We start from the raw sequence: 21,090 nt of genomic DNA on the forward strand, positions 1-21,090 counted from the left end.
CTAAGTTTTTTATGCTAATATAAATGTATCGTGTTTAAAATTTTAAATTCCACTTGTTCATTGTTGGTATATAGGAAAGTGATTGGCTTTTGTATATTGACCATATATCCTGCAAACTTCCTTTAATTGCTAATTAGTTCCAGACTCCTCCTCCCCCCCACCACCCCCAGGTCAGTTTGTTTGGATTTTCTGTGTCCGACTAATATGTCATCTCTAAAGAAAGATATTTTTTTCCCTTCCTAATCTGTATACCTGTTATTTCCTTTTTTTTTTAACGATATGATATAATCTGTAGGGTTTTGTAGATGTTCTTTTTCAAGTTGAGAAATTCTTCTCTGTAGCTAGCTTTTTGAGACTTTTTTTATGATGCATAATTGCTACATTTTGTCAAATGCCTTTTCTGCATATGTTGATATAAACATATGACTTTTTCTTCTTTAGTCCGTGATGGTATTGATTAAATTAATTGATTTTTTATTGTTGAACCAGCCATGCATACCTAGGATAAATCTTACTTGGCCATACTGTATGCTTATTTCTATATATTGTTGGATTTGATTTGCTAGTGTTTTGTTGAGATTTCTGCATCTATGTATTAGAGATATTCATTTGTAGTGTTCTTTTCTCATACTGTATTTGTGTATTTGAGTATTGATATTTGAGTAAAGCTGGCCTCTTAAAACTGGGTTAGAAAGTATTGTTTCTGCTTCTTTTCTGGAAGAGACTGTAGAGAACTGGTATAATTTTTTACTTAAATATTTGGTAGAATTCACTCACGAGTTAATCTGGCTCTGGGGCTATGTGTTTTGGAAGATTATTAATTATTGACTCAATTTGTTTAATAAATATAGTTCTCTTCAAATAATTACTTTTGTGTGTATATTTGAGTTTTGGTAGATTGTGTCTTTCAAGGAATTGATCCATTTCATTTTGATTATCAAATTTATGGGCACAGAGTTGTCCAAATTGTTCTATTATTGTTGTAGTTATTATTATTGCACTTGTTATACTTTAATTGTCTATAGCATCTGTAGTGATGTCCTCTCTTTCATTTCTCACATTAGTAATTATGTCCTCTTTTTTTCTTGGTTAGTGTGGCTAGAGGTTTTATAATTTCATTGATGCTTTCAAAGAAAAAGCTTTTAAAATTTTGTTAATCTTCTCTACTGATTTCCTGTTTTCAATTTCATGGATTTTTGCTCTAATTTTAATATGTTTTTTTCTTCTTATTACTTTGTATTTAATTTGCTTTTCTTTTTATAGTTTGCTAAGCTTAGAAATTTAGGTTATTGATTTTACTTCTTTGTTACTTTTTAATATATGCATTCTACACTGTACATTTTCCTCTGAGTACTGCTTTGCTACATCCCACAAATACAAAAAGTTGTATTTTTAGTTTCAATACATTTTTCTTGATATTTCTTCTCTGATCCATATTTTATTTATAAATGTGTTGTTTAATTTCTACATATTTTTGTATTTTCCAGTTATATTTGTTATTGATTTCTAGTTTAATTTCACTGTGATCCAAAGCAGCTGTTGTATGATTTCTATTGTCTTAATTTTGTTAAGGTGTGTTTTATAGCCCAGGATATGGTCTATATTGGTAAATGTTTCACATCAGCTTATTTTTTTTGCTGTTATTGTATAAAGTAGTCAAAGATGTCAATAATAGACTGTTGATTGACAGTGCCATTGCCTTCCACTATGTCCTTACTGGTTTCCTGCCTTTTAGATCTGACTGTCTCTGACAGAGGGATGTTGAAGTCTGTAAAGATAGTAGTGGATTAATCTCATTTGTACTTGAAGTTCTATTAGTTTTTGTTAGGTTGATGCATGCAAAAATTGTTATACCTTCTTGGAGAATTTATCCCTTTATCATTTATATAGCATTTCTCTTTATGGCTGATAAATTTACTTAACTCTGAAAAGTATAAGATGTTTCTGGATGGTTTTTATTTATTTATTTATTTTTATTACATGTATTGTCTGTAATGAAATATACTATTTCTGGGAGGATGTTACCTTCTCCATGGGACTTTCTCTATTTAAGTTTTTTTTTTTTTTTCTTTTTAGTTTCTTAGTAGCTTGCTTTAAAAACTTTAGCTGCAATTTTAAGTCCTAGTTACCTACCAGGTCTTTACTTAAGAAAGCCCACTAATAATCCCAGAGCTTCTAATAACAATAAAAACATTTATATTTTTTATTGAGGATTGGATTAGTAGTTTACTAACACTCATCTTTCATCTGTATGCTCAGCGGAAGGTTTATGGGTGACCCTATTTTTTATGCTTCAATTTTACTTCAAGTTAAGAGGTCAAATACAATAAAGATCTTTAGGAAACTGAGGGTTAGGCCCCATGCTCATTTCTGGTGGAATGACCTTATGCTTCTTTAGTGCAAAAATAGACCTTATGCTTCTTCAGTGCAAAGATTCTATCATCCTAATATCTTGGATTTGAAGTTCCTGGAACATAGTTGTCACACTGTATATATTTCTATTGAAGTGAATGAGGCATAAACCATTTCTTGTTAGTAATGAAAAAGACAGGGACAAGGGCAATCTTTGTGACACAACCTTATCTGTGGCCCCAAATCCTCCACTCAGAAAATCTAGCATTATCCTTTGGCTACTCTGCTCAGCTCTCCATTCATAAGTTTCTTTTCATGAATTTTCTTATAAATAATCTTCCAGTCAGATGTCCTACCCTACCAACTTTCAATACATGTTTAGGGGTTACCAAAGGGTTTAGATCTCTAAGCTGGGATCTCCCACTACGTGTACAAAGCATAGTGGACAAATGAATGCAAAGATGTACAAGGCTTAGTCACTGAACTCAATGTACCTACCTTCTAGCTTGAGAGTAAAACTTTTGCACAAACTATTCAAAAGTGTGAATAAAAAAGAAGTCAGTGTGAAAGAGGAGATGGGGAAAGGATTTGGGAAATGGATGAGAATCAGCCACAGATTTCAAATTGGAGCAGAGTGGCAGTAGATTGAACTTTTAAATTCTTTTCCAAGTGGGATTTGTGGCATAGAGTGTTATCAAGTTTGGGTAAAGATAGATATCCTTCTTATATTTGAAGGTTTAAAGATAGATATCCTTCTTATATTTGAAAAAACTGGTGATGTTCCAGGAATATAGTCTTTTGCATTAATTTTCTACGGAGACAAAACAATTTGTTTAACTGAGTAAATTAGCTTTGGGAGGATAGGAAGTTATAAGCAAAGAGGACAGCAGTGAGATTCCTTTATTTGATTTTGTTGCTTACATAAATAGAAATTTTTATGTGTACTGATCTTCATTCATGGTAAATGCTTCCTATTGTTAAGCATTAGGAAATAATTCTGATATAAAGGCAAAGAAGGGTGAAATATATTACAATATGTATACTATAACTCTTAAAAATTTTGCCTTAATTAACCATAGATACTTGCTTAGAAATTGCTCTTTATTATTTGTATAATAATTATCACTATGCTGAGAATTCATCATTTCTTCATTCTTCTTTGAAGGAAGTTCTAAACTTCCGTTCCTATTCCATTTAGTCTTTATTACTTTGTTTTATACTGTGATTTTATCTCTGGTTTCACATAACACATGCTGACTCACAGGAAACATGGTTACCTTTATAACAAAATTTTTTATCCTTCAGATCAGATCAGATCAGATCAGTCGCTCAGTCGTGTCCGACTCTTTGCGACCCCATGAATCGCAGCACGCCAGACCTCCCTGTCCATCACCAACTCCCGGAGTTCACCCAGACTCACGTCCATCGAAACAGTGATGCCATCCAGCCATCTCATCCTCTGTAGTCCCCGTCTCCTCTTGCCCCTAATCCCTCCCAGCATCAGAGTTTTTTCCTTAAGAAATTTGTTTATTATACATTGTGGATAAAGGGTTAAACAACCATTTCTCCTGCATGACAGCTTTACCTTTGGTCAGCTGTCTTCCATTCTTCCTCTGGGAAATGATGAAGGAAATATGCTACCTGTGTTTCTAGGCAATATTACTTAGATTTAAAGTAATATTTTTATATATATATATGATTTACATATATAGTTGGACACGACTGAGCGACTTCACTTTCACCTTTCACTTTCATGCATTGGAGAAGGAAATGGCAACCCACTCCAATGTTCTTGCCTGGAGAATCCCAGGACGGGGGAGCCTCGTGGGCTGCCATCTATGGGGTCGCACAGAGTCGGACATGACTGAAGCGACTTAGCAGCAGCAGCATGATATATATATATATCTGATGGGTAAATTTCATCTGAACTGTGAAGACCTTGTAATGAGCTATAAATAACTTGACAAGGACACATAGCTTAAGGGTTCCCTGACTGATACAATTCTGAGCCTTTCTCTTACGGAACTCTGAAGTTATACCTGTATTGTCATTATAGGTATTAAGTTAGGTAGGGCATGAAGCATCAAAAGCTAGAACTACAAACACAATTCATTGATAAGACAAAGCTGAGTTGTGTTTATTGCTTACCATTTGATGGGAGAACAGTATCTTGCAAAGATTTGGTAGCATCTCAGATATTTGATAGTATCTTCTGAGGAAATGAGAGAATTTTTTGGGAACTGGAAGTTTGATTTAAGGTGGATCTTTCAAATCAGGAGAAGTTTAGGAGAGTAGGCTTTGTTAGAATTGGGTAGGTTTAAGAATCATGATACCATAGTCCAGGATTGGTGGAAACAGTAAGGTGATGATTTTGAGGCAAAAAGTTCAAAAAATCTTAGGGCTTAAACTGTCTATGCTTTCCACTGAAGAACTAATGAGTCTTTGGGTAGTTCCTATAATAAATAATAAAACTATTTGCCTGGGCAGAAGTCCTGAAGAATAAGATCATACTAAAGAAGACACGAATAGTACCAAGTCATGTCGATATAGATGGCTAATTATGGTTTCAATTCTTTGTGTCCAAGCTAAGTATGGGGCTAGACAATTTCAGTTCTTAAGATTTTCAAAGTAAGATGGATTCAATACCGGCCAGTTGAGTCTTACTTGCTCACTTCTGATTTGTCCCCTGGTGGGAAGTTCACAAGGAACATAGCTCTGAGGACTGCAATAAAGACTGCTCTGAAGTCAGATCCTGTGGAAGAAGATGTCTTGTGTTCCTCTACTCATAAGCAGTGATTTCTGCCCTATATCATTTTTTTCTTAATATATACATTTTATTGAAGTAAAGTTGACTTACACATTTCAGGTGCACAGCAAGGAGATTCAGTTATACATATACACATGTTATTTTTCAGATTATTTTCCATTGTAGGTTATTATAAAATATTGACTATAAGTCCATGTGCTATACAGTAAAACTTTGTTGCTTGTTGCATATCTATTGTTTAAATTAGAAATCTAACATTCTATTCATGCTAAGTCAAACAAGTGGAATCAAAATGTCATAAGTTTTTTAGTGAGGAAAAAATTCATAAGTTTTCTAAAATATATATACTATACATACTATTTATATATTTGTATACAAAAGCTTTTCTACTATGCTTGATAAAGCCTTACAAAAGAACATTAAAAAAGAGATGGAGCAATTGGAAAATATAAACTAAATGAAATGGGAGCATTGAATATGAAATAGAAAAAGTGAAACAAGCTAGATAAAGGTAGAAGATCATCATATAGTCCAGTTGTTTTTAAACATGGCTGCCCATTAGAAACATATCTGGAATTTTGGAGAAAAAAAGTAATACCTGAGCTTTGTATTTTTCAAAAAAAATTCCAAGATAATCCTGATGTGCATCTGGATTTTAAAAAGTGATTACAGATTTTTCCATTAAATGGTAGTTTTGGTGATATAGAATTCTATTATTTTTCTGTTGAATTTATCATGATAAATTCTTGCAAGGCAAGATAGTGACATATTTCTCAACACAAAAAGTAAGCTAATATCTACCAATTGTATATTAAAGTTTATTTTATACATTCATATCTTATCTATTTGGGAGACTGTCTTGTTAAAATGAGACTTCTTTATCAGTTCAGTTCAGTTCAGTCACTCAGTCGTGTCCGACTCTTTGTGACCCCATGGACTGCAGCATTCCAGGCCTCCCTGTCCATCACCAACTCCTGGAGTTTACTCAAACTCATGTCCATTGAATCGGTGATGCCATCCAACCATCTCATCCTCTGTTGTCCCCTTCTCCTCCCACCTTCAATCTTTCCCAGCATCAGGATCTTTCCCAATGAGTCAGTTCTTCACATCAGGTGGCCAAAGTACTGGAGTTTCGGCTTCAGCATCAGTCCTTCCAATGAATATTCAGGACTGATTTCCTTTAGGATGGACTGGTTGGATTTCCTTGCAGTCCAAGGGACTCTCAAGAGTCTTCTCCAACACAACCATTCAAAAGCATCAATTCTTCAGTGCCGGGGTTCAGCCCCGGCTGATCCAGGGTATTCTAAGCGGGGACGACATCGGCGAGGATCAGGATACAATAGCTTCAATTAGATATTAATTAAAGATGTAAAGAGTAATAGAATGAGGATAGCTCAGTAGGAAAATTCAGTGAAGAAAAGAGGCTGAGTAGCTTGGTTTACGCGGGAGATCAATAAAACTTCAAGACAAGAAGTTTGCACCACTTACATAGGCCACAGGCGTCCTTCCATTCTCCTGAAGGAGAGGAGACACTGAGGCCTCCCCGGTTGGATCTTAGAAGCCCAGGCATAATTAGTAAGCATGGTGGGTTCCACGCTCCAGATGGAGACTCAGCCAGAGTGAGAGAGAGAGCGACATGGGGAGACCAGTATTTCGAGAAACTGATCCCCATTCTTTATTTCCATGGTCTACTTATATACACTGAGATGTTATGCAAAAGTCACATGGGATCAGCAGTCCTGACTTTGATCAAAGTCAGGTGCTTCATACAAATGTATACAGAGGTCTTAGGGGTGTTACATCATCTTCTGGCCAGGGGGCCTGCTGACAAATTATGACCCTCTCCTTGTGACAGCGGTCAGTCAACCAGGATACTTATTTCTCCAGGGGTGATTATTCTTAAAACAGACTCCACCCAAATAAAGTTACATTCCTATAGGGTGAGGGTGTAGTGGGTTTTAGTTAAGGAAAGAATTTACTTAGCCTAAGGTCTAACGTGATTAATATCAAAGGTTAATACTTATTTCTTCTATATATTCATATATATAAGGGCAGGGGATGTGGAGACTTATCAACAAACATTGGCTCAACAAATAAAAAACCCTTCACCAATACAATTTCTTTTTTTTTTTCACCAATACAATTTCTAATCAGCCCATTATACTTATACTAATAGTTTTCTAACTTTTCTAAGGAACCTGTTTTTAGAAAGTTTAAAGCATCTCGTGCCTCTCACAGTTGGGAGGCTGTGAGCAATCACATGTGGCCGGACAAGCCTGTCAGGCAGGCTAGAGAAACTTCAGAGGAAATTGTAGGTTAAAACACTCTTGTCACGCCCAGGAGTTTTTATTAACTGGAGCTCTAGGTTAACTCCTTCTCCGAAAGAGGTGGTGGGGGACAGCCCCCCGTAAAGTCAGAGGTGTAGGTGGGAGCACAAAGTAGTAAAGCAGGCAGGCTCTGGTTATGGGGGTAGATGCTCGAGGATTTCCAGGGGGACTCCTGAGGCTCGATCCTGCCTTTGCGTATGTCAAGCCTCCTTCCTCATGACCTTTGCCACGGGCGGAGTGCCTCACTCTGGCTCCCAACACTTCAGCACTCAACTTTCCTTATAGTCCAACTCTCACATCCATACACTACTGGAAAAACCATAGCTTTGACCAGATGGACCTTTGTTGGCAAAGTAATGTCTTTGCTTTTTAGTATGCTGTCTAAGTTAGTCATATCTTTTCTTCCAAGGAGCAAGTGTCTTTTAATTTCATGGCTCTAGTCACCATCTGCAGTGATTTTGGAGCCCCCCAAAATAGTCTGTCACCATTTCCACTGTTTCCCCATCTATTTGCCATGAAGTGATGGGACCAGATGCCACGTATGTATTTATTTTGCCCCCATTTTATGTCAAACAAGTATGAAATAATGTGCTCATAAATACATATGCTTTCCCCACATTGTATCAGTTAGCTTTTTTTCCCTGCATGACAAACTACTCCAAAACTTTATGGATAATTCTATCACCATTTATTTAACTCATTTGTCTGTGTTCTGAGTGATTCTGCTGGCTTTGGCTAGGTTTGGCTTATTTCAACTACGTTCACCAATGCATCCACGGTAGACTGCTGAGATGGCTGGTGGCTAGCTGATCTGGGATGGCTCATACAGATAATTCAGAGGACTGTTCTTATGACCTCTCATCCTCCTCAAACCTAGTTGCCATTCTTCATATGACAACTTAGAATGGCCATAGGTTCTAAGACCATGATTAGAGGTTATGCTTCTTGAGGTCTAGGCTTGGAACTGGCAAAATGTCACTTACATTACATTCTGTTGGTCAAAGTAGATCATAAAGCCAGTCTAGACTCAAGTCAAGATGTGGAAATAGAGTCTATCTTTTGTTGGGAGAAGTTGCAAAGTCATGTGGCTAAAGGGAAGGAAATGACTGCAGCTGCTTTTCTCAAACAATCTACTGCACATCCTATGAGAGAATGTTAGATGTAGGTGGAAGACCAAGCAACTGAATATTGTAAGTCTGTATTCCTGTTCTCTCAGCCCCACTTAATTGTCATATGTCCCTGGACAAGTTCTTTGATTACTCCTTTTCTGTTTATGAAGCAATGGGGAAAGAAGGTAGGAAAGAATACTAGCTGAGTTATCTATTATCCTTGGCTCAGATGAGAGAATTGAGTTGTATTTTAAATGGATTTATCATTGCAAGACATTATTTTTATGCTAATGACACCCCATGTACTTTTAATGTGGGAATCCACAAAAATACCTTGAAGAGTAAATAACACTGAGATATCTCCAGGATATTGTTCTCTGTGCTCTCATGGCTTAAGGGGCTTGTCAAGTAGGGAAATTGGCTAGAAGGGAAGGCTGATGACTGAAAGTTCTCCATTAGCCCTGCTGTGTTCTATTATGCATTTGATGTGTTTATATTCTCTTCCACCAGTGGAACCCCAGGGATTTGTGAGCTAAGAGCTCAGAGGTTGGGATAGAGGCAGAATGCCACTGGAGTACAGATGAGGGCACAGAAAAAAATTGGAAAGCATGCAGTGAAATTAAGCAGAAAATGAATGAGCAGACAAAACTGGTCAAAAGAACAGAATCAAGAGCTTGTAATAAATAGGTGGTAGTACAGAAGTAAGTAATTTTATTTTGGACAATCAAAGTATCCAGTATTACCACATGGGTTAAATTAAAATTCCTAACAGGGGATTAAGTATAATTTGAGACCCAATCTAAAGTTTATGAGGGTGAGTCATAAAATAAGTAAAATCTAATTTTGGATTGAGTTGAATATGACTCCTCCTCCCCTCTCTCCAAATCATATGATGCAGAAGAAATCATTAATCCAGATTATGTACTGTGGTGAAATGTTAACCTTAATGATACAACAGTGACTAATGGATTTTTCTTAACACATTTTTTCTGATATTTAAATATACTATATTTTAAAAATTCCATCAATTTTACAATCATAAGTAGAGTTTGAAGGATTTTCACAAAGCAAACACACCTAGTAATTCCTAGTAATGCCATATTAGGAAACAGAATATTGCCAGAACCTATTCAGGCCTTACATAGTCACAGTCCCTCCTCAAACAAAGAAAGCCACTTTGACTTGTAATGGCTTCTAATCCCTAAGAGTAGTTCCATTTGTTTTTAAACTTTTATAAATGGAATCACGCAGTATATACTCTTTTGTTCAATATGACACTTTTTAGATTTATTCCTGTTATTTCATATACTTCTAGTTTGTTCATGTTTATTTCTGGATAGCATTTCATTGGAATATGCAATGATTTTTAAAATCATTTCTACCAGAGATGGGCATTTGGATTGTTTCAAGTTTTAAGTATTTTATCAAGTTTTAAAAGAAATTAATTTAACTTTGAATTTTGATTATAGTGATTGCAGTAAATTTTTTTGGATGCAAAACAATGGAGAATGATATAGTTGGGAAAAAAAAAACCTTTCCAAATAAAGCAAACTTCCTTATTTCTGTATTACTTATTTTGAATAACAGTTTCTGGTTTCATAAATAGATGAAAGGGATACTGTGGACAAATTAAAAGGTGAAATTTTGGGGTTGTTTTTGAGAGCAAAAAGTTTGGTTTGACTGGAACATTATTGTTCAGCAAAGTCATGGTTGGAAATGACCTAGCTGTTTAGAGATGGGTTTGTAGACCTTGAAGGCCAGTAGAAGAGATTGTGTTTAATGTCTATGATGATCTCCTGGAGGATACACTTGATATTCTTCTAGGAAGATTATTATTGCAATGATTATTCGGTTGAGGACAGGAAGACTGTGCCGCTGTTGGCTATCATGGGAAATGCATGTAGAATCTGAAGACTAGGTCTGAGTGATGCTTCCATTCCTTGCTAGCTGTATGACTTTTGACAGGTTGTTTAACCTGTCTGAGCTTCAGTGTCCTCCTATGAACAATGGAGATAGGAGTCCTGATATTGTTAGGATGAAATGAGTTGGTCCATGTTAGAGAACTGTAGATTCTCCAGGGTTCTAGGGCCTACACAGACTCCTAAGGGGGTCACTGCTGTGCCTGGCTGGGAATAAGAGGAAAGCAAGCTATTTAATCTTCTTGATTCAGTCTTCTAGAGAATGCTTGTGTTTAAGCTGATATTGTGGGTACTAATGTGATTAGTTAAATAATATGTTATGCTCTAGATATAGTGAGGTTTAGAATGAGGTCAGATAGTGAAGTGGTTAGGAACAAGGAGTGTGGATGAGACTGTCTATAATTGAATCCTGGCTCCTCCTCTTACCAGTTACATAAATTTAGCCAAATTACTGTACTTAATTTTTCTAGGCTATGTTTTAGTAGTGATACCTATCATACAGGATTGTTAATTATGCTGCCTCCCTGCCCCGTGACACATTCAATTCATCACACTCACAAATACTTGTGTTGTAAAAATTTTTCATACATTACTGAATATATTGATTGCTTAACATATTACTGTATGCCAAGCTTTGGAATACAATTTGGAAACAAATTTGGAAAACTCAGCAGTGGCCACAGGACTGGAAAAGGTGAGTTTTCATTCCAAAACCAAAGAAAGGCCATGCAAAGGAGTGTTGAAACTAATGCACAATTGCACTCACTTCACATGCTAGCAAGGTCATGCTCAAAATCCTCCAAGCTAGGCTTCAACAGTACATGAACCAACAACTTCCAGATGTACAAGCTGGGTTTAATTGAAAAAGGGCAGAGGAACCAGAGATCAAATTGCCAAAATCCATTGGATCATAGAAAAAGCAAGAGATTCCAGAAAAACATCTACTTCTGCCTCATTGACTATGCTAAAGGCTTTGACTGTGTCGATCACAGCAAACTGTGGAATATTCTTAAAGAGATGGGAATAAATTGCATAAACTGACCACCTTACCTGCCTCCTGAGAAACCTGTATGCAGGTCAAAAAGCAAAACTTAGAGCTGGACATGGAACAACAGACTGGTTCAAAATTGGGAAAGGAATGCTTCAGGGCTGTAGATTGTCTTCCTGCTTATTTTACTTATATGCAGAGTACATCATGTGAAATGCCAGGCTGACTGAATCACAAGCTGGGATCAAGATTGCCAGGAGAAATATCAGTAACCTCAGATATGCAGATGACGCCACCCTTATGGCAGAAAGTGAAGAGAAACTAAAGAGCCTCTTGATGAAAGTGAAAGAGGAGAGTGAAAAAGCTGACTTAAAACTCAACATTCAAGAAAAGAAGATCATGGCATCCAGTCCCATCACTTCATGCAATATAGATGGGGAAACAATGGAAACAGTAAAAGACTTTGTTTTCTTGGGCTCCAAAATCATTGTGGATGGTGACTGTAGCCATGAAATTAAAAGATGCTTGCTCCTTGAAAGAAAAGCTGTGACAAACCTAGACAGTGTATTAAAAAGCAGAGACATTATTTACTTTGCTGACAAAGGTCCATATAGTCAAAGCTATGGTTTTTCCTCTAGTCATGTACAGATGTAAGAGTTGGACCATAATGAAGGCTGAGTACCTAAGAACTGAGGCTTTTGAACTGTGGTGTTAGAGAAGACTCTTGAGAATTCCTTGGACTGCAAGGAGATCAAACCAGTCAATCATGAAATCAGTCCTGAATATTCATTGGAAGGACTGATGCTGAAGCTGAAGTTCCGATACTTTGGCCACCTGATGTGAAGAGCTGACTCATTGGAAAAGACCCTGATGCTGGGAAAGATTGAGGGCAGGAAGGAAAAGGGGACAACAGAGGTTGAGATGGTTGGATGGCATCAATAACTCAATGGACATGAGTTTGAGCAGGCTCTGGAAGATGGTGAAGGACAGGGAAGCCTGTTGTGCTGCAGTCCATAGGATCACAAATAGCTGGACATGACTGAGCAGCTGAATAATATCAACAACAAGCTTTGTGATTGATACTAGGTATGATCTTCAAGTGATTTAGCATTTCCTGGCATGTTGTGCACACAAACAGAGACTTGTAATAAAGTACTGTTGTGATTATTATTGTAATATAGATGAGCAAAGAGTATATAATAACACAAAGGAAGAATACCTAACTTTCACAGTGAGTATGACCATGTAGATGATAGGTTGGGGAGGAAGATGTCAGAGAAATGCATATAGAGGAGAGAGTCTTTGTCATAAGCTCTAAATAAGGCCCTGGCTGCCTAGAGAGTGGGAGGGAAGGGTGCTTTAAGCAGAGGGAACAACTTATAATGTGGCATGAAGCAGCATGGGCACTCTGGGAGCTATACATAGTTGAGCATGGTGTGAGCCTAGATAGCATGGGGAGGAATTGCTGCAGAAGATGCTGACCAGATAGACAGATGCCAGGTCCTGAAGAACTTTTCATGTCAGAGTAAGGAGTAAACACTTAATCCTTTATGCAATGAGCTAACACCAAAGATTTTAGGTCAGAGAGGGACATGATTATATATATATATATATGTGTGTGTGTGTGTGTGTGTACACATATGCATATGTAATATAAAACAATACCAGGCTAGCCTATCCAGGGTGATCAGATAAGTAAAGGGAGTGAGAATGGAGGTGGGGTGGCTGATGGAGAGCCTATTTCTGTCACACAGGGAGGAAAACTATGAAGCCATGACCAAGACATGACCTTGGGAATAGGAAAGAAGGGACATTTTTTGAGAGATTTATTGAGATTTATTTTGAGCAGTCTGAATGCTGAGATCCTCTAAACTTGATAACTGTCTGGGTGTGGCAGGAAAGAGGGTGGGTCTCATAGTGATGTTGTTCACAAGAGAAGCAGATGAAGAACTGATTCAGGAGAAATGAGATTTGGGATGTTTACCTGTTGAACGCCTATGGAATACCTAGATGGAAATGTGCACAGGCATTTGGCTTCTGTATGAGGAACTTAGGGAAAAATTTTGTGCTAAGAAGTAAACCTGTGAATCCTTCAAGTATTGAAGTCAGTTGAAACATGGATAATATGAAACATGCATAATAGAAGCAGGGATAAGTCTAGCCCCAGAAAATGATTTTGCAAGAGATGTCAGGCAGGGAGCTGACTAAGATCTAGGAGGAAGTGGTATCATAGAAACCTTTACAATTCTTACCAAATATTTTGTAATATTGAAATGATATTGAACATGGCTACAGAAAATGGTGCTTTTAGATTGTTTGGAATCTAGAGCAGGTGGTCCTTAGGGTGGATCACCTCCTCTTGTAGAGATCTGCTCACATCAGAGGTCAAGAGAGTGTGTTTTTCCATCATTTGGCTTTAATTCTAGTAGGTCCTAATTCTTTACAGTCTAGCTGAAGGTTGTGACTATTTTTTAGTTTGATTTGGGGATAAAGTTTCTGTGTCTTTTCCTTTGTTTTTAGAAAAAAAATTATAGTCTTAGAAATACCATGGTTCTTTTAAAAATTGGAGCCAAGGGGAAGAAAATATCTACAGCACTATATTTATTTTTTAATTTAACCCTGTTTGAGTTCATGCATTTTGACTACAGGTTTCTTTAGAGCAGAAGCAAGGTATATTTGTCTTAATGTCCCCAGGGCCCAACTCATAGCCTGACATATAGAAATGCTTGATAAATACTTATTTTGGTCTTCTTGTTCATAATTACATAGTTCCTTTGATTTGAGAGCTTCCAGACTCTCTTGAATCTTCTTACCTCTCATGTCACTGAATGATGCCACTCATCATCTGAATTTTATTAATGCTACCCTTTTGAACTGTTTGAAGTTCAATGTCTCTCCTCCCCCAGTGTTCAAGTGAAATAAGAATTGATTTAAGGCTGTGTATATGCCACAGCCTTTGAGAGTAGGAATCTAAATAGAGCTAGGCCTAAGGATATTGAGCTTGAGACAGAAAACTGAGACAGGATGCTCCTGTTCCTCTTTTGCTTCCACTGGGTCTCCTGTTTCTACTTCTCTTTGTTTTCACTCTCTCTATTTCACGTTTTTCTTTTTAAAAATTTCAAACATATACCATCACATAGAGTATAATAAAATGCATTCTTAACCTTTTTAACTGTAACTATACAATGCCATAATTAGAGTCTCATTAATATTGCATCTGTTCTACTTTACCTACAAGTTCTTCTATGTTGATCAGAATTAAGCTCAGATTAGGTAAAGAATCAACCTGCAATTCAGGAGACCTGGGTTTGATCCCTGGGTTGGGAAGATCCTCTGGAGAAGGGAATGGCTATCCATTCCAGTGTTCTTGCCTGGAGAATTCCATGGACAGAGGAGCCTGGTGGGTTACAGTCCATGGAGTCACAAAGAGTTGGACACGACTGAGCAGCTGACACTTTCAGGTTATGTTAGATTCCTTGTCTCCCCTCTGGGAGACAGAATTAGCAGTAAGGAATTCATGGGCACTGTGAGACTTGAGGTGATAATCAGATGAGAGGGTCCTGGGTCACTGCTTTGTCTTCCTCTTCTGCACCAGGAATGACGTTAACCTTTCTGAGTGGCTTATTGCATGCTTTGCAAAAAAAGTAACTTTGGGAACTTCATGGACTGAATAAAGTCTATGGTGTGTTGAATAAAGTGTATGCTGTGTTTCTATTTGGATAATGCTCTATTTGATATTTTGAGCTTCTCAACAAAATATGAATCTTCTTGCTGCTATTCCCTTATAGTATTCTTTTCTATGACTATTGCTAGAGGATGATAGGATTTCATAGGTATCCCATTCTAGGTTCAACTCTTCACTTTTTCACAGCTCTACAAATTTAGTGATTTTCATAACTGGGAGGAGGTGGTAGAAACAGCAGTGACATTTACTCTTTCTCCTAATATAATATATGCAGAAATATTTCCTGTTTGCTTGACAGTAAAACTAGGATTCCTTTTTTTCAGAAGTTTTGCTGTTCATAGCATTTATAAAGTAAGAAATAAAATAAAATCTTTCAGAGTAGAGGAAACATTTACAAGGAGAAGAAATGAAGGGTCTGAATTTATCACCCTGTTTCTATACTCTGTGTATTGCATCTGAGCTATTTTCTTCTTTGGTTTTTCTCTGTGCTATTTATACTCCCCTTATGAAAATAAACTGGGTCTTACCTAATGAAACTTTTTTGTAAATCTAATAATTCACAAATATCTTATTTCCTGGTGGGAAGGAATCTGCATATAAAAACTTTCCTTATCATTTAAACTTTTTTGTTGCCTTAAAGTCAGAGCTGCATTATGTATGAGTATGTTCTTAGTATATAAACTGTGCTTGAGTTCATTAAGGTGAGCCATTGTTTTGCTGTCACCAGCCTTTGCTTTTCTGAAAGTGTTGTATCATTTCTTTTCTTTTTTTCAGGGAATCAGCAGTCTCTTCAGTTCTTTAAAAGTGGTGCGTCTCTTGAGACTGGGCCGTGTTGCCAGGAAATTGGACCATTACCTGGAGTATGGAGCAGCTGTCCTTGTGCTCCTGGTTTGTGTGTTTGGACTAGTTGCTCACTGGCTGGCCTGCATATGGTACAGCATTGGGGACTACGAGGTCATCGATGAAGTCACGAACACCATCCAAATAGACAGTTGGCTCTACCAGCTGGCCTTGAGCATTGGGACTCCGTATCGATACAATACCAGTGCAGGGATATGGGAAGGAGGACCCAGCAAGGATTCCCTGTATGTGTCCTCTCTCTACTTTACCATGACAAGCCTTACAACCATAGGATTTGGAAACATAGCTCCTACCACAGACGTGGAGAAGATGTTTTCAGTGGCCATGATGATGGTTGGCTGTAAGTATCTTTTCTGTTTTTTTAAAAAAGTATTATTGTTGGCAGCTCTTCAGCTCCAATCTTGGATAGGAGTAAAATGAAACTATTTTGTCTTCAGAAGAATGTTCAATCCATTTCATTTACCTTGCTTTAATTTTTATTCATCCTTAGAAAATAGAAATGCAAATTGATATATTTTACTCTTTAGAATGTATTAGCACATGAAAAACAGTATGAATGAAGTGATAAAAAAATCAGAATGATATTTATTTGATTTAATTCTGTTTATAGCATTGTTCCCAGCAGAGCTATTTCCAAAGAAAGAGCAACATCAAGAAAGACAGTGTCTGGCATATTCCATAGGTTTTGTTGACAATGCATTAAATTCTGAAAAGTAGACAGGATGTGATGTGAGATAGCCTGTTTATAAAATGTTTTAGTTAATAGTCTTGTGTAGGTTTTTACAATTTAGGCTAGTAAAAGTGTTTATAAATCTAGTCTCCATTACAGAATTCTAGGAGAAGGAAATGGCAACCCACTCCAGTGTTCTTGCCTGGAGAATCCCAGGGACGGGGGAGCCTGGTGGGCTGCCGTCTATGGGGTCGCACAGAGTCGGGCACAACTAACGCGACTTAGCAGCAGCAGGTGGAATATATGCCAGGTTGAGAGAATGAAAGGATTAGTAATTGTCAGAGCATCCAGCAATGATGAACGTGTCTAGGATGAGGCATGCAGACCTGAGTACCAAATGACTTGACAATGTTCTTGGAAGTAGGATGCTTCTCTACAGGAGTGAAGGACCAGGTATTCTATCACCACCATCAGACTGAGATTGGACAATACAGGAGATCAGAACGCTAAGGAAATATATACAAAAGAAGCTGTTGAAAAAGGAGATTTTGAGGGAGACTTCACCACCATATACACCATGTGTCACACTGACTTGGATGATTTATCCAAGCCTAGTTCTGAGACCTGGAGTAACCTCAGGACTGAAGTTATAATTAGTGTTACTATGTAGCCTCTGGGTCATGTTAATTGTTTTTGGTCTAAGCCATCCTTTTTGAGATTCCATGTTATACAATTTTATATTTTGACATTAATGGGAAAAATGTTAGAGTCTAGGAATGTCAGTTGACTTGTGAAATGTCAGTATATTGGGTCTAAACAAGGTAATTTGCAGAGTTCAGAATGTCTGCAAGTTACTGGACACTGATATTAACAGTGTTTAGTTTTCCATACTCTTTTAATTGGGTACAGAAACAAGAACACACAGATTCTCTTTGCTGCTTAAAAGCGCTAGAGGTAGAGTGTCAATTCCAAGTGATGTTTGCTCCACAGGCTTTTAGGAGGAAAATGTTCTCACAACGAGATCTTGATGATCTCTTAATTAAACTGCTGCCTACATACTGAAAGTGATAAGATGTATTGGCAGAAGAGGTGCTTTATAAATTCAGAAGAAAACATTTTGTCAGATGTAGTATTTATTATTATACTACTTTTTAATATTTATATAATGCATTTTGCCTTATACTTGAGTATGTTCAAGTAAAAAAAAAATCATTTTGAAGTAATTATAGACTCACTGAAATTTGCAAAGATAGTCTAGTGGAAGGGGAGGATAAGACGAATTGGGAGAGGAGGAATGACATTTATACGTTACTGTGTGTTAAATAGGTACATAGTGGGAACCTGCTGTATAGACCAGGGAGCTCAGTTTGGTGCTCTGTGATAACCTGGAGGAATGGGATGTAGGGGTAGTGATAACCTGGAGGAATGGGATGTAGGGGTAGGGAGGTGGGAAGGAGGCTCAAGAGGGAGGGGATGGGTGTATACATATAGCTGGTTCTTGTTGTATAACAGAAACAAGCACAACATTGTACAGAAATTTAACTCCAAAAAAAAAAAAAAAAAAAAAGATAGGATAATGAGGACCTGTGTGCTCTTCCCTTAGCTTCCTACAATAGTTATATCTTATAGGGCTCTAGTACAACATCAACATTGGCTGTGATACGGTGTGTGGATAGCTCTGTGTTGGATTATCACATTTGTGGATTCCTGTAACCACTACTGAAATCAAAACACAGAATTATTCTGCAAAGATCTCCTTCATGTCACACCCACCCCTTCCTCCAAGCCTCCCTAACCCTGGCAACTACTGATCTGTTCTTTATCTATATAATTTTGTGATTTTGAAAATGTTACATAAGTGGAATCATGCAAAATGTGGTTTTCTGAAATTGGTCTTTTCCACTCAGCATAAGTCTCTTGAAATCTAAGTGGTTGAGTGTATTAACAGTTTGTTCCTTCTTATTCCTGAACAGTATTTCATGGTTTGGGTATACTGCTGCTTAATCATTCATCCATTGAAGGACATTTTGGTAATTTCCAGTTTTTGGTTATTATAATAAATAAATTCACTAAATTCATTGCTAAAGGGCTTTTGTGAAAAAGAACATTTTCAAAGTTTAGTTCTGAAGCAATTGTGGAGAATAGCATACCTTGTTTGTGTATAGTTTTTTGTTTGGACATAACTTTTCAGTTCTCTGGGATAAATATCCAGAAAAGAAATCTCTTGGACAAATAGTGTCCTATTTTTATAAAAGAACTTGTCAAACTATTTTTCAGAGTGGACATATTAGCATAGTTTAATTTTTCAACAAGACAATAACAGAAAAATAAAATCTATGTAGAGCTGAAGGACACCATTATTCACTTTGTTTCTCAGACCCTAAACCTGAGAATTATCTTAGATTCCTGTTTTTCTTATGTATTACATCTATTCATAACACGTCTTGTTGACTTTACCATCAAAGTATATTTGATTATTTCTCTCTGCTTCTGTAGCTTACCATCCAAGATCAACTAATAATCTCCTATATGTTGCTTCTATTTTTACCCTTGACCCATAATCTCTACTCAGAAAGTAAGAACATATTGTTTCTGTGTTCAGAATCTTCCAGTGTTTTACATTGCATGTGAAATAAAATCCTGATCTTCCCACCCCTTCAATCAAAGCTTTAATGGTCTGGCCCTCACCTGCCTCACTCACCTCACTTTTTACCATTCCCACTCTTGCTTATTCTACTCAATCCATGCCAACCATATTGCTGTACACATCAGAAAATGGTACTGTCTCAGGCTCCTTGTATTGCTTCCCTCACTGCTTATAAACCCCTCCCCTAACTTATGCCCCAATTCAGGCAGGTCTCCAATCAAACCACCTCTCCAGAAATTCTTCTCAGTGCTACCCACTGCAATGCCAATCACACTTATTCTCTTCCCTTTAATCTTTTCTTTATTGCATCTACAAGGCCTGAAACCGTGTTTACTCTGTTTTCCTTTTCTTCAGAATGTAAGCTCCATGACAGTATGGCCTTTGTCTGCTTTTTCTTTTTTGGTCTCTATATACTCAACTTGTAAACAGTTCTTAATGCTGAGCCCAACCAAAATTTGTTGTATGATGAATGAAGTTGAAGATGTCCCTGATGATCATCATGAAAATCGCCAGTCCTTGAATCCACCCCATTTGGATCTCTGATGAACGCACCTGCCAGAAGAATGCACACTTTGAATTTTAGCCATGATTCCTTTGTGAAAGCCTGGCGATCTCAGCTGTATTGTCTGCCTGTGGTAGTGCAGCAGCTACTTCAGCTGGATTGTTGCTGTTGTCGTTTAGTTAAGTCCTGTCCGACTCTTTTGGGACCTCGTGGACTGTAGCCTGCCAGGCTCTTCTGTCTATGGGTTGTCCCGGCCTTAAGTTTCTCATGTGGCCTGATAATAAGTTCTGAGAGGCGAGGCAGTAGAATCACCAACAACAGTTTCTCCCACCTTAGTTTTTGTTTTTTACCAACTACCTTCTGAAACTATCAGCTCTAGACATTTTCACATAAATTCAGTTGAGTTTTCAAAACTTCATTTAGTTCATTGTTGGCCTCCTTCTTCCCTAATTCATGTATAGCCAATTATATTGCTATGTCAACATTTCTTTCTCCTGTCTCCTCTTAAGTTCCTGTCTTGATTTCAAGACAATCTGGGCAAAAAGTGGATCCTTTTCCTTCTTGAGTTTCTGCTATATCTCCTTTCAAAGCTGAATAAACCAATTTCTGATATCTTTTGAGTTTGGTTTTCTTTTTATGCCTCTGAAAAAATCCATCTTCTGTAGCCAGAGTGTTTCAAGGAGATGCCTTTTAATTTCCTTCTTAGTCCTTGGGTCCTTGGTAATTTCATGGAATGCTTCCTTTGAAACAACCCAAGAAGATGATTGAAACTGTTAAGTGCCATGAAGTGTTACAGTAACTTTCCACAGTTCCAAATCTTATTGGACACACGTGTACAAAATATCAGCCAAATGTGGCTGTTGCAGCTGTTTGTGTTCTTAGTATAATTTTTTCCCAATATAATTATTTTCCTGTGACAACACGAAGGAAAACAGAGGAAAACAAATCTAGTAAGTGTTCTTAGAACCTAAGAAGTGTTATCAGCCTCAGACTTATCCAGAGATTGTGCGTGTGTGTGTGTGTGTGTGTGTGTGTGTGTGTGTGTGTGATGGACAAGGGGAGGAAGGGAAGAAGGAGACAAAAAACAGGTTTGTGCTTTCAGTTGCACTAGGATTCCAGTCAATCTGTGTTGGCTGTTTGAGAAGCACCACTTGTAACCTTATAACTCAATAACTGAGAAAGATGTTTTTCAGAAGCTTGATGGAGATACCAACTGCCTATTTTCTGTTGAGAAAGTAATCACTGCTTGTAAATGATAGATTC

At 37.3% G+C, this 21,090-nt stretch overlaps 1 protein-coding gene across 1 annotated transcript in view; it reads left to right on the forward strand.

Annotated features, from left to right (window-relative positions):
• Positions 1-21,090, forward strand: part of KCNH5 (potassium voltage-gated channel subfamily H member 5) — a 384,559-nt gene that overhangs the window by 83,928 nt on the left and 279,541 nt on the right. The window contains exon 7 of the mRNA XM_070378509.1: positions 15,922-16,348. Within this exon, the coding sequence (XP_070234610.1) occupies positions 15,922-16,348 (427 nt within the window). The remainder of the gene's footprint in view (positions 1-15,921; positions 16,349-21,090) is intronic.

Source organism: Bos mutus, chromosome 10 (genome assembly GCF_027580195.1).
Source record: "Bos mutus isolate GX-2022 chromosome 10, NWIPB_WYAK_1.1, whole genome shotgun sequence".
In the NCBI taxonomy this organism is placed as follows: domain Eukaryota; kingdom Metazoa; phylum Chordata; class Mammalia; order Artiodactyla; family Bovidae; genus Bos; species Bos mutus.